This window comes from Schistocerca americana, chromosome 8 (genome assembly GCF_021461395.2).
Source record: "Schistocerca americana isolate TAMUIC-IGC-003095 chromosome 8, iqSchAmer2.1, whole genome shotgun sequence".
Taxonomy (NCBI): domain Eukaryota; kingdom Metazoa; phylum Arthropoda; class Insecta; order Orthoptera; family Acrididae; genus Schistocerca; species Schistocerca americana.
Window position 1 is genome coordinate 428461107 of NC_060126.1, and position 14141 is coordinate 428475247.

Consider the following 14141-nt stretch of genomic DNA (forward strand, 5'->3'; position numbering starts at 1 on the left):
ATATTGATTGATATTTATTATTTTCTGTGTTCTTGTCGATATCATGCTTTATATCACGTTGTGAAAATGTAAAGCTAAAGACCCGCTGAAGTGAGGTATTATCTGTTTTTCTTTTTGATCGGATGGGGTAATTCCCATGATGAATCATGATTTTAGTTCTATTTATTGATACATTAAGCTTATATTTTCTTTTTCCTAATTTATACACTCTTTTTTTGTAGGATCATCTGCGTACGAAACGATATTAACACATTTATTTCTTGTTTCTATGACCCTAATACCCAAATTTACTTCCTGTCTGCAGATATTAATCAAATCATTTCTGCAAGGCGTCCTTGGAGGAATGGTTAGTGTTCATGAAATGATAGAAATCATTAATCGAAGCTAAAAAGTCTAGTAAATACGGGCTCCAAATTCCATACATTAAGAGCTATGAGCACTTGTCTATCTTCGCTGCTGTGAAACACACCTCTTCCACGAGAAAAAAAAGTGGTCATAGCCTTTAAGGTATGCACTTTAGAGCCCATGTTTGGTAGGCAGTTTTCTTCTTGTTTTTGTCCATACTATCTTGTCCTAAAATATGGAAAGCACAGAGCTTGCAGTAGAAGCGATTTCCTTCACCGTATCGAGGATGAAGCAGTGTTCACAACTCTTAAAGGTGCGTGTTTTAGAGCCCATTTTCACCGTAACAGATCTTTTTGCGCCGAATGATCGGTCCTGCCATATCCCGGATATTGACCATTCCTGTAGACACGTTAAATAAGATTAGTGACAGACCACAATCTTTTTTAACCCCCTTATTGATAGTGATTTCTTCAGTTTAATTATTGTCAACTTCTATTATTATTTTTTGTTCTTGTATAAGTTTTTTATCGCTTCAATAAGATGTATAGGACGTACAGCTTTAGTCATTACATACCACCGTTTCTGGTTATACACTGGACTCGGATTCGGGAGGACGACGGTTCAATCCCGCGTCCGGCCATCCTGATTTCGGTTTTCCGTGATTTCCCTAAATCGCTCTAGGCAAATGCCGGGATGGTTCCTTTCAAAGGGCACGGACGACTTCCTTCCCCGTCGTTCCCTAATCCGATGAGACCGATGACCTCGCTGTCTGGTCTCCTTTCCCGAAACAACCAACCAACCTACCACCGTTTCCTTCTGCTCATACTTTCAAAAGATGAAAATTATGTGTGTCTGTTTATTGGTTTCTCGTCGTTTCTCTAAAATTCTTATTGTGGTAAAAGTTTAATCATTTCATTAACAGCCTTTCCAGACTTCACTTTGTCCATCTAATAGCACAGTCTCTGTTACAGTTTTTATACGGCTATAAATTATTTCTGTAAATACTATATACGCCAACTTTCGGAGACAAAGTATTCTATAGTTTTCACAGTCGTTTCTTTGGGTTTTAAAAAAGACTGGTATCACGTCTGAAATTTTCCAAATGTTCAGTGTATTACACCAGTGAACACATTCATTTTTCTTCCATTACGATCATAATTACGGGTTCTAGTACAGTTTTTTTCCTGGTTCAAATGGCTCTGAGCACTATGGGACTTAACTTCTAAGGTCATCAGTCCCCCAGAACTTAGAACTACTTACACCTAACTAACCTAAGGATATCACACACATCCATGCGCGAGGCAGGATTCGAACCTGCGACCGTAGTGGTCCTGCGGTTCCAGACTGTAGTGCCTAGAACCGCACGGCCATCCCGGCCCTACCGAGCGAGGTGGCGCAGTGGTTAGACACTGGACTCGCATTCGGGAGCACGACGGTTCAATCCCGCGTCCGGCCATCCTGATTTAGGTTTTCCGTGATTTCCCTAAATCACTCCAGGCAAATGCCGGGATGGTTCCTCTGAAAGGGCACGGCCGACTTCCTTCCCCATCCTTCCCTAATCCGATGAGACCGATGATCACGCTGTCTGGTCTCCTTCCCCAAAACAACCAACCAACCATCCCGGCCGGCTTTTTTCCTGGTCCTTTTGTGTTTATTTCCCTCTCTTTCCTAATAATTCCCATCTTGCGTTGCACACTGGGTAACCTTTAGTTCTTTTATGCTTTCTGTCTTACTGTTATAACACAAAACTGCTAATAAAGACTGATGGCGAACTTCATTTTGAAAGTTCTATTTAGCTTACCAAGATCACTCCAGGTCATTTATACATTATTTATTTCCTGTTCTGTCTACCCAGTCTCAGTAGGCAGAAGGTATTATTAGTAATACATTCTATTAGTATCTGTTTTCAAGACTTAGAAAATCGAAACGCCTAGGTTTCAGCACGATTTTAGACGAAAGAAAGTGTTTTCAGACTTGATCCAAAGCACTATTTCTGGGACTGTGCGATACCAGAGGTGAAATTTGGTGCAGTGGTTGGTGGTGAATGCCCCTTATTATCTGTAAATGGCTTAAGGTTATCAGTCCTATGCACCCCAACTCGCAGATGTGAAAGTTGGTTTCCCCCTAAGCTAGTAATGAAAGCAGAAGCAACGAAGCGTTAGTATTGATGTGCCGTGTGTTACATATCAGCCGTGACACATATAACAGTGACATTAATTCCACCAGTACAAACTTTTTATGTCGTCGCTCTCACTGTGCAAGACTCTGAGCGCGTCCTCTGGCTAATTACAGCGCTCGTGCCATACCGTATAGACTCCTAAAGTGTCGTCCATACAAATAGTTGGACGATCATTAGTACAATTTCAGGAGCGTGGTTGGAGGCTCGTAAAACTGCTACAAATGAATTTGAATTGTTCCTTTTGTTCGTAATGGAGTTCCATTGCTCTGTAGCGGAAACTCTGCATGGAAATGCTTGTCTGTAACAGAGCAGAGCAGTCTCCAGATACAATCCTGCACCCGACAGAACATCAATGCTTCCGACAGAGATTCCACCTATTCTATTGTGGATGTTCGCGTCCGCGCTAGTGCCCGCCGGTTGTGGTTGTTTTATTATTAGACGCAGACAGCGCTGCATACGACACTGATATACGAAAGAGCTGAAATTTCAAACCTAGATAAATTTTATCTTTATCGGTCGCGCTGTGCGGGACCGTGTTTTGCGCAACAAATCAACTACACTGCAACTGTGATCTCATGCGTGTTATGTTTCTACTGCTCCATGTGATATAGGTTTATAGTCGTTTCAGAACGTTTATATCCTACGGGCTCGAGTATTATGTCACCTATCCTTAATGTACGTGGACGTAAAAGCGTCAAATAGTTGTCGAAAGAATGATGTAACTCTTTTCAGTAGTTGGTGCCCCGCAGCTTGCGGACATTTATCGAAACCATGTTGGTCCAACGGCAGCTGCTCTAAAACTCATTACTGCTACTAATTTCGTTGTTTCTAGCCATCATCTGGCACTTGGTTACAAACGTAAACAGGCGTTCGTAAAAATACAACGATCAAAAGTTGTACACCTTACAGAATCTTATAAAGAACTTAAAAGATTAAACAGTTATTGTGTACGTATGGATGTTTACATCATGTTCCAATTCGTTTGCCGGCCGGGGTGGCCGAGCGGTTCTAAGCGTTACAGTCTGGAACCGCGCGACAGCTACGGTCGCAGGTTCGAATCCTGCCTCAGGCATGGATGTGTGTGAGGTCCTTAGGTTTAAGTAGTTCTAAGTTCTAGGGGACTGATGACCTTAGAAGTTAAGCCCCATAGTTCTCAGAGCCATATTTTGGAACTCGACTACTGAACTCAATGTATTACAATTTAAACATTGTTCAGACTATCCATAAAGTTATACACTGCGTCCAACCTTTCAAGAGTTGAAAAATGTCACATTCGAACCACGACTGACAGCTCACAAACAACTGTACTTCGACTTAATTATAAGTCAGAGACCTTATGTGTCAATACCGCTATCAACCGAAGGTACTAAAGTGTCACACTAGCGTAATTTCTCTGCTTGTAAAGACGTATATTTTACAAGTATAGATTAGGAACATAATTATATTAACCTTCTCACTCGTGATCAAATTACTTGTTGTGTTAATATCTGCGCATAGGTCCTGTCAACAAAACCTAACACCATGTAGTACGTCATGAATGGAAAGTTCATGTGTGCTCTTACGTTCTCCTATTTTAAATAACCGTTGGTCTCTTCATTAGCTGTCGGTTCTCTGCACAAAAAATTGCCGTACGTGCTTCATGTACTGATCAGAAATAATGATCCGCTCGTAAAAAGTCGGTCCAGTGATTCGTGTTGCACTAACTGCACACCACGCCCTCTTTTCACATCGTGCAGAACCTCTTGATCAGCCGTATGAGATGGCAGTTGTTTTACTAGTTCATCTACGGCGATAAATTCAGTCATGTCTCATCAGAAAAAAGAGCATTTCAGGACTGGCATCTTTATCATGCGCAGACTGCAGTAGCGACGTTGAAGAGCCATGTCTCAATTAGCCAGTCGATGAACGGCCGTTATCTTATGAATTTTCATTTTCTTACTTTAACAGCTGCGTGATCGGGCTCTGCTGAGAGCATTTTCTCTGACGGGAAAAAATCGCAACATCGAAACATAGTTACTGTCGAGTTATGAGATTTCGGGAATACGTTTGTCTAGGGAACATAATTAAGTAATTTAGATAAGAAGATCACAGCATGATGTAAGCGCGAGGTAAGCTATTGCAAACGTGAAAAGCTGGTGCACTAACAACCGGTGCGACCGCCAGATTATTGAGTTGTTCACGTGACAGATGTCATTTTGTGGGATGGAGTGCTATACCTGTTGCACTTGGTCCAGCAGTACATGGGCGGTTAATGCTGTAAGAGAATCTACATCTACGGCAACATGGATACTCTGCAAATCACATTTATGTGCCTAGCAGAGAGTTCATGGAACCACCTTCACAATTATCTATTATTCCAATCTCGTATAGCGCGCGGAAAGAACAAACTTTCTTTCCGTACGAGCTCTGATTTCCCTTATTTTATCATGGTGATCCTTTCTTCATATGTAGGTCGGTGTCAACGAAATATTTACACATACGGAGGAGAAAGTTGGCAACTGAAATTTTGTGAGAAGATTCCGTCGTAACGAACAACGCCTTTCTTTTAATGTTATCCAGCCCAAATCCTGTATCATTTCAGTGACACTCTCTCCCATATTTCGCGATAATACAAAATGTGCTGCCCTCCTTTGAACTTTTTCGATATACTCCGTCAGTCCTATCTGGTAAGGATCCCACACTGCGCAGAAGTATTCTATAAGAGGACGGACAAGCGTAGTGGAAGCAGTCACCTTAGTAGATCTGTTACATTTTCTAAGTGTCCTACCAATAAAGTGCGGTCTTTGGTTAGCCTTCCCCACAACATTTTCTGTGTGTTCCTTCCAGTTTAAGTTGTTTGTAATTGTAATATTTAGTTGAATTTACGGCTTTTAGATTAAACTGAGTTATCGTGTAACCAAAGTTTAACGGATTTCTTTTAGCACTCATGTGGATGACCTCACACTTTTGTTACTTAGGGTCAACTGCCACTTTTCGCACCATTCAGAGATTTTTTCTAAATCGTTTTGCAATTTGTTTTGATCTTCAGATGACTTCATTAGTCGCTAAACGACAACGTCATCTGCAAACAACCTAAGACGGCTGCTCAGATTGTCTCCCAAATCATTCATATACATGAGGAACACCACAGGGCTTATAACATTACCTTGAGGAACGCCAGGAATCATTTCTGTTTTACTCGATGACTTTCCGTCAATTACTACAAATTGTGACCTCTCTAGCAGGAAATTACAAATCCAGTCACGTAACTGACACGCTATTCCATTAGCAAGCAATTTCACTACAAGCCGCTTGTGTGATACAGTGTCAAAAGCTTTCCGGAAATCGAGAAACACGGAATCGATCTGAAATCCCTTGTAAATAGCACTCGTCACTTCATGCTAATAAAGAGCTAGTTGTGTTTCACAAGTACGATGTTTCCTAAACCCATGTTGACTGTGTGTCAATGGACCGTTTTCTTCGAGGTAATTCATAATGTTCGAACACAGTATATGTTCCAGAATCCTGCTGCATATCGACGTTAATGATATGGGCCTGTAATTAAGTGGATTACTGCCACGACCTTTCTTCAATATTGGTGTGACCTGTGCAACTTTCCAGTCTTGGGCACGGATCTTTCGTCGAGCGAGCGGTTGTATATGATTGTTAAGTATGGAGCTAATGCATCAGCATACTCTGAAAGGAACTTAATTGCTATACAGTCTGGACCAGAAGACTTGATTCACAACTCCGAGTACATTTACTTCTACGTAACTCATGTTGCTGTGCTTGAATCGAATCCTGGTATATTTCCTTGGTTTTCCTTTGTGAAGGCATTTCGGAAGGCTGTCTTTAGTAACTTTGCTTTGGCAGCACTTTCATCGATAGTATCTCCATTGCTATCGCGCAGAGAAGGCATTGATTGTTTCTTGCCGCTAACGTACTCACATACGACCAGAATTTCTTTGGATTTTCTGCCAGGTTTCGAGACAAAGTTTCGTTGTGGAAATTATTATAAGCATCTCGCATTGAAGTCCGCGCTAAATTTCGAGCTTCTGTAAAAGATCGCCAATCTTGGGAATTTTGCGTTAGTTTCAATTTAGCATGTTTGCTTCGTTGTTTTTGCAACAGTGTTCTGACCCGTTTTCTATACCAAGGAGGAACAGCTCCGTCGTTTGTTAATTTATTTGGTATAAATCTCTCAATTGCCGCCGATATTTTTTCTTTGAATTCAAGCCACATCTGGGCTACACATATATTATTAATTTCGAAGGAATGGAGATTGTCTCTCAGGAAGGCGTCAAGTGAATTTCTTTCTTTTTTTAATAGGTATATTTTTCGTTTATTTTTGGAGGATTTGGGGTTACAATATTCATTCTGGCTACGACAACCCTGTGTTCACTAATCCCTGTATCAGTTTTGATGCTCGTTATTAACTCAGCATTATTTGTTGCAAAGAGGTCAAGTCTGTTTTCACAACCGTTTACTATTCGCGTGGGCTGATGAACCAGTTGCTCGAAATAATTTTCAGAGAATGCGTTTAGCACAATTTCCGATTATGTTTTATGCGTACCTCCGGAATTAAACATGTATTTTCGCCAACATATCGAGGGTAAATTAAAGTCGCCACCAACTATAATCGTAAGAGTCGGGTACGTGGTTGAGATCAAACTCAAGTTTTCCTTGAACCTTTCAGCAACTGGTCATCTGAATTGGAAGGTCGGTAAAAGGATCCAATTTTTATTTTATTCCGGTTGCCAGCAATGACCTCTGTCCATAGTAATTCACAAGAACTATCTACTATAATTTCACGACAAATAAACTGCTTCTAACAGCAACAAACACGCCACCGCCAACCGTGTTTAGCCTATGCTATCGGAACACCGTTAGGTTCTTCGCAAAAATCCGGCTTTAGCCAGCTTTCAGTGCCTATAACGATTTCAGCATCAATGCTTTCTATTAGCGCTTGGAGCTCTGGTACTTTCCCAACACAGCTACGACAATTTACAACTGTTATACTCATGGTTCCTGTATCTACGTTCTACCTGTGTTCGGCCTGCTCCCTTTGCGACTGAAGCCCTTCTTGTGTTTTCGCGAGACCCTCTAACCTAAAAAACCGCCCAGTCCACGCCACATAGGCCGGTCGCTGTGGCTGAGCGTTCTAGGCGCTTCAGTCCGGAACCGCGCCACTGCTCGGTCGCAGATTCGAATCCTGCCTCGAGCATGGATGTGTGTGATGTCCTTAGGTTAGTTAGGTTTAAGTAGTTCTAATTTCTAGGGGACTGATGACCTCAGATGTTAAGTCCCATAGTGCTCACAGCCATTTGAACCACGCCACACAGCCCCTGGTACCCGTGTAGCCGCCTCCTGCGTGTAGTGGACACCTGACCTATTCAGCGGAACCCGAAACCCAACCACCCTTTGGCGCAAGTCGAAGAATCTGCAGCCTACACGGTGGCAGAACCGTCTGAGCCTCTGATTCTGACCCTCCAGTCGGCTCTGTACCAGAGGTCTGCAATCGGTCCTGCTGCAAATGGCCAGCTCTGCTTTCATCTTGCAAGCAAGACTGGCAGCCTTTACCACTTCTGTTAGCCGCTCGAAACCAGAGAGAATCTCTTCTGATCCAAAGTGACACACATCGTTGGCACCGTCGTGAGGAACCACCTGCAGTTGGCTGCACTCTGTGCTCTTCATGGCATCAGGGAGGGCCCGTTCCACATTTGGAATGTCCCCACCCGGTATGCAGACGGAGTGCACATTGGTTTTCTTTCCCTTCTTGGCAGCCATGCCCCTAAGAGGCCTCATAACGCGCCTAACGTTGGAGCACCCAATTACCAATAATCCCACCCTCTGTGATTGTTCGGATCTTGCAGACTGAGAGATTTCCTCTGAAAAAGGACAGGCGACAGCATCTGTCTCAGCGACAGTGTCAGCCACAGTCATCACCTGGAACCTGTTTGTCAGACAAACCGGAGAGGTCTTTCGCCACCTGCTACGCCCCAGGGCGACCTCCCACTAGACCACAGGTAAGGGGTCAACCTCAGTCCGAGCAGTAACTATGCTGGCCACCGGTAAGGACCGATCGGAGGACTCGGAGGTGCTGGACGTCCGTTGGATCCTCACGGCCGGCCCGCAACAGTGGTGCCCATCCATTGCAGCCTCAAGCTGTGCAACCGAAGCCATCACAGCCTGAAGCCGACAGGGAAGTGTCACCAACTCGGCTCGCATCCGCACACAACAGTCGCAGTCTCTGTCCACACTAAAGACCGTGGAAAACTTAACTATGCAGATAAACGGACTATCGGCGCGTGCTGAGCAGACCCTGACGAAAACGCAGGAACTAATAAATTAGATTAATACGCATAGATTCAAAAACCTAACTACCGAAGCCCTCAGGTAAACTAAATAATTCGCGTCTGATTAGGAACTTGTAATATATGACAAAATCGGTTTATTTTCCGACGCAAACGAAAACGCAAGAACTGTGGCTATTGGATATTAAATAAATACGCAGAAACTCTAGAAATTAAACTATTTTACACAGAGTACGCGAAGGAACTTGCCCCCCTTCTTGCAGCGGTGTACCGTAGGTCTCTAGAAGAGCGTAGCGTTCCAAAGGATTGGAAAAGGGCACAGGTCATCCCCGTTTTCAAGAAGGGACGTCGAGCAGATGTGCAGAACTATAGACCTATATCTCTAACATCGATCAGTTGTAGAATTTTGGAACACGTATTATGTTCGAGTGTAATGACTTTTCTGGAGACTAGAAATCTACCCTGTAGGAATCAGCATGGGTTTCGAAAAAGATGGTCATGTGCAACCCAGCTCGCGCTATTCGTCCACGAGACTCAGAGGGCCATAGACACGGGTTCACAGGTAGATGCCGTGTTTCTTGACTTCCGCAAGGCGTTCGATACTGTTCCCCACAGTCGTTTAATGAAGAAAGTAAGAGCATATGGACTATCAGACCAATTGTGTGATTGGATTGAAGAGTTCCTAGATAACAGAACGCAGCATGTCATTCTCAATGGAGAGAAGTCTTCCGAAGTAGGAGTGATTTCAGGTGTGCCGCAGGGCAGTGTCATAGGACCGTTGCTATTCACAATATACATAAATGACCTTGTGGATGACATCGGAAGTTCACTGAGGCTTTTTGCAGATTATGCTGTGGTGTATCGAGAGGTTGTAGCGATGGAGGATTGTGCTGAAATGCAGAAGCATCTGCAGCGAATTGACGCATCGTGCAGGGAATGGCAATTGAATCTCAATGTAGACAAGTGTAATGTTCTGCGAATACATAGAAAGAAAGATCCCTTACCATTTAGCTACAAAATAACAGGTCAGCAACTGGAAGCAGTTAATTCCATAAATTATCTGGGAGTACGCATTAAGAGTGTTATAAAATGGAATTACCACATAAAATTAATCGTCGGTAAAGCAGATGCCAGACTGACATTCATTGGAAGAATCCTAAGGAAAGGCAATCCGAAAACAAAGGAAGTGGGTTACAGTACATTTGTTCGCCCACTGCTTGAATACTGCTCACCGGTATGGGATCCGTACCAGATAGGGTTGATGGAGGAGATAGAGCGGAACCAACGGAGAGCAGCGCGCTTCGTTACAGGATCATTTAGTAACCGCGAAAGCGTTAGGGAGATGATAGATAAACTCCAGTGGAAGACTCTGCAGGAGAGACGCTCAGCAGCTCGGTATGGGCTTTTGTTAAAGTTTCGGGAACATACCTTCACCGAAGAGTCAAGCAGTATATTGCTCCCTCCCACGTATATCTCGCAAAGAGGCCATGAGGATAAAATCAGAGAGATTAGAGCCCACACAGAAGCATACCGACGATCCTTCTTTCCACGAACAGTACGAGACTGGAATAGAAGGGAGAACCGTTAGAGGTACTCAGGGTACCCTCCGCCACACACCGTCCGGTGGCTTGCGGAGTATGGATGTAGATGTAGATTAAAGCACACAGATGATAATATAAAATTCGCTCTTGGTTAGGAACTCCTAAAAGTCAGAAAATCGGTGACGTCCCTGTTGCTGCTTGTATCTCGGCCGGCTACTGCTGCCCGACTGCGAATTACGCTGGAGTTGTGATGATGTCACATATGTGCTCGACGGGAGACAGATTTGGTGATCGAGAAGGCCAAGGGAACATGTCGGCTCTCTGGAGAGCATGCTGCGTTACAAAAACAGTATATGGGCAAGCTTTATCCTTTTGGGAAACACCGTCTGGAATGCTGTTCATTAATGGCAGCACATCAGATCGAATAACCAGATTGACGTGCAGATTAGCAGTAAGGGTCCGTGGGATAACCACGAAAGTGCTCCTACTGTCATAAGAAATCGTCCTCCAGACCGTAACACCAGGTGTAGGTCCAGTTTGTCTAGCACGAAGATAGATCGGTTGCAGGCCCTCGACTGGCCTGCTTCTAACACACAAGGCCATTACTGGCACCGAGTCGGCTTTTATCAGAAAACACAACAGATCTCCACCCTGGCCTCCCTTGAGACCACAGAAGTCTCAAATGGCCGTTGTTTGGCGCCACTGGAATGCACGTTAGAGGGCGCATCGCTCGGAGCTGTCCTTGAAGTAACCTGTTTCTAACAGTTCGTTCTGTCGCTATGGTACCAGCTGCTGCTCAAATTGCTGCTGCAGATGCAGTACGATGCGCCGGAGCCATACGCCGAACACGATGGTCTTCCCTCTCGGCAGTGCTACGTGCCCATCCGAAGCCCGATCGTCTTGCGACCGTACATTCCCGTGACCACAACTGCCTGGAGTCATGTACAGTAGCTACATTCCTGCCAAGTCTTTCTGCAGTATCGCAGGAGGAACACCCAACTTATCGTAGCCATATTACACGACCTGGTTTAAAGTCAGTGCGGTGGATATTTGTGGCCTTCAAGGCGTTCTTCACCAGCATCATCTCAGCGGAGATAACCAACGCTCACGACTGTTACAGCGTGTATTTGAAGCGAACCTGATTTAGTGCTACTAATGCCACTGTTACGCGACTGGCGCAAATTTTGTATAGACATCAACTTTCAGATGTAGAAACACGCCGCCGCGCGGGATTAGCCGAGCGGTCTAGGCGCAGCACTCATGGACTGTGCGGCTGGTCCCGGCGGAGGTTCGAGTCTTCCCTCGGGCATGGGTGTGTGTGTTTGTCCTTAGGATAATTTAGGTTAAGTAGTGTGTAAGCTTAGGGACTGATGACCTTAGCAGTTAAGTCTCATAAGATTTCACACACATTTTTTTTTTTAGAAACACGCCTGGCAACTTTCGTTTATGTCGCCCAACTCCTTGTTGGAGTTGCCATCAGTTTTTTCGTCAGTGTATGTTATATCATTTTATCTAGCCTGTCCTTAAGTATAGTATTTGACAACTTCCAGAATGAGATTTTCACTCTGCAGCGGAGTGTGCGCTGATATGAAACTTCCTGACAAAAAAATGGTTCAAATGGCTCTGAGCACTATGGGACTTAACATCTGAGGTCATCAGTCCCCTAGAACTTAGAACTACTTAAACCTAAGTAACCTAATTACATCACACACATCCATGCCCGAGGCAGGATTCGGACCTGCGACCGTAGCGGTCGCGCGGTTCCACACTGAAGCGCCTACAACCGCTCGGCAACTCCGGCCGGCAAACTTCCTGACAGATTAAAACTGTGTGCAGGACCGAGACTCGAACTCGGGACTTCGAGTTTCGCGGGCAAGTGCTCTACCGAGCTACCCAAGCACGACTCACGGCTTCAAATCTGCCAGTACGTCGTCTTATACCTTCCAAACTTCGCAGAATCTCTTCTGCAAACCTTGCAGAACTAGCACTCCTGGAAGAAAGGATATTGCGGAGACATGGCTTAGCCACAGCCTAGGGATGTTTACAGGATAAGATTTTCACTCTGCAGCGGAGTGTGCGCTGGTATGAAACTTCCTGACAGATTAAAACTGTGTGCCAGACCGAGCTTCGAACTCGGGACTTTGCCAGACGAGGTACTGGTAGATTTGAAGCTCTGAGGACGGGTCGTGAGTCTTGCTTGGGTAGCTCAGTTGGTAGAGCACTTGCCCGCGAAAGGGAAAGTCCCGAGTTCGAGTCTCAGTCTGGCACAGTTTTAATCTGTCAGGAAGTTTCATTTGACAACTTGTTCACCCCGGTTACAAAACGGGCCCAGTAGCGTGGTTCTGTTTCCGCGAGGGCGAGACAAGTGGGGAACGCAGAGAGCTGCGTGTCGGGCGACGGTGGTCGCTTTAAGGCAGGCAAGCTCGCCTGGTGTATTAGTGGGGGAAGCCAGGCAGCGGCGCCGATCGCTGGGCTTCGGCGCCTCCCGCCCGGCCGCCGCGACGGTACCTGTACGTGTGGCAGTGGCTGCAGTGGCGACGAAGGCTGCAGCCGCTAGCAGATAGTCGGTAGAAGGCAGCCGCAGCATGGCTGTCCACACACAGCCTCCCGTCACGTTGGGGGGCCGGGTGGTGCGCTTCCGTATCCCGCAGGAGCCTCGCCGCCTCCGGAAGTGTGTCTCGGTGAGTGGCTGCCTGCCTCTGCCGTCTTATTCCCTCCCCTGACGTCCCCTCTCACGTGACGTCACATCACGTCACGTCACTCGTGTTCCCTACATCCTGCGGAGGGGGTTGTCTGGGATACGGAACACGGTAGTGGATGTACGAGGGTCACTCCAAACGTTTTCATTCTGCATATGTGAAAGTTTTACAGTGTGCAGATACATCCTTCCCACTTATTTTCAAACTTAGTTCAAACTGTCTCCGTGAGTGGCGCCGTCACAGCATGTCTTCAAGATAGCTGCTACACTTGACGTTCGTCAGAAGGAACGTGCTCTCATAGAAATCCTGTGCTGTGAAAACGAGACAGTGGGAAACATCCACAAGAGGTTGAAAACGGTGTACGGAGATGCTGCTGTCGATCGCAGTACAGTTAGTCGGTGGGCAAGCAGGTTACGTGATGAAAGCTGGCACGGCAATATTGAGGATTGTCCTCGCAGCAGCAGCAGGCCTCGTACTGCACACACTCCAGACAATTTGCAGGGAGGTAACGAATTGGTGACTGCTGACAGACGCATCACAGTGAACGAATTGTCACGCTACGTTGGGGTAGGGGAAGGAAGTGTTTGCAGAATACTGAAAGTGGAAAAAATTAATGCAGCGAACTTTTGGAACAGTACGAGAATGGTGGAGATGAATTTCTTGGAAGAACTGTGGTAGGTGATGAAACATGGCGCCATCATTTTTCACCACAGACGAAGAGGCAATCAATGGAGTGGCATCATGCAAATTCACCCAAGGGAAAAAAAAATTCAAAACCACACCTTCTGCTGGAAAAGTTTTGGCTACGGTGTTTCTCGATTCCGAAGGACTCTTGCTTGTGGACATCATGCCAAGTGGAACCACCATAAATTCTGATGCATATGTGACGACACTGAAGAAACTTCGAGCTCGACTGAGTCGTGTTCGACCACATCGGCAAAAGCAGGATGTTTTGCTGTTGCACGACAATGCACGGCCACATGTCAGTCAAAAAACCATGGAAGCGATCACAAAACTCGGATGGACAGCACTGAAACACGCGCCTTACGTCCTAACCTGGCTCCATGCGACTATCATCTCTTTG

General features: G+C 45.3%; 1 protein-coding gene across 3 annotated transcripts in view; it reads left to right on the forward strand.

Annotated features, from left to right (window-relative positions):
• Positions 1–14141, forward strand: part of LOC124546021 (TBC1 domain family member 4) — an 891805-nt gene that overhangs the window by 505788 nt on the left and 371876 nt on the right. Inside the window, exon 1 of one of the 3 annotated variants that reach the window (XM_047124991.1) lies at positions 12934–13039. The exons of the other annotated variants lie outside the window; for them this stretch is intronic. Coding sequence (XP_046980947.1) covers positions 12944–13039 — 96 coding nt within the window. The 5' untranslated portion in view covers positions 12934–12943. Of the gene's footprint in view, positions 1–12933; positions 13040–14141 lie in introns of those variants that run through there. 3 annotated transcript variants of the gene reach the window in all.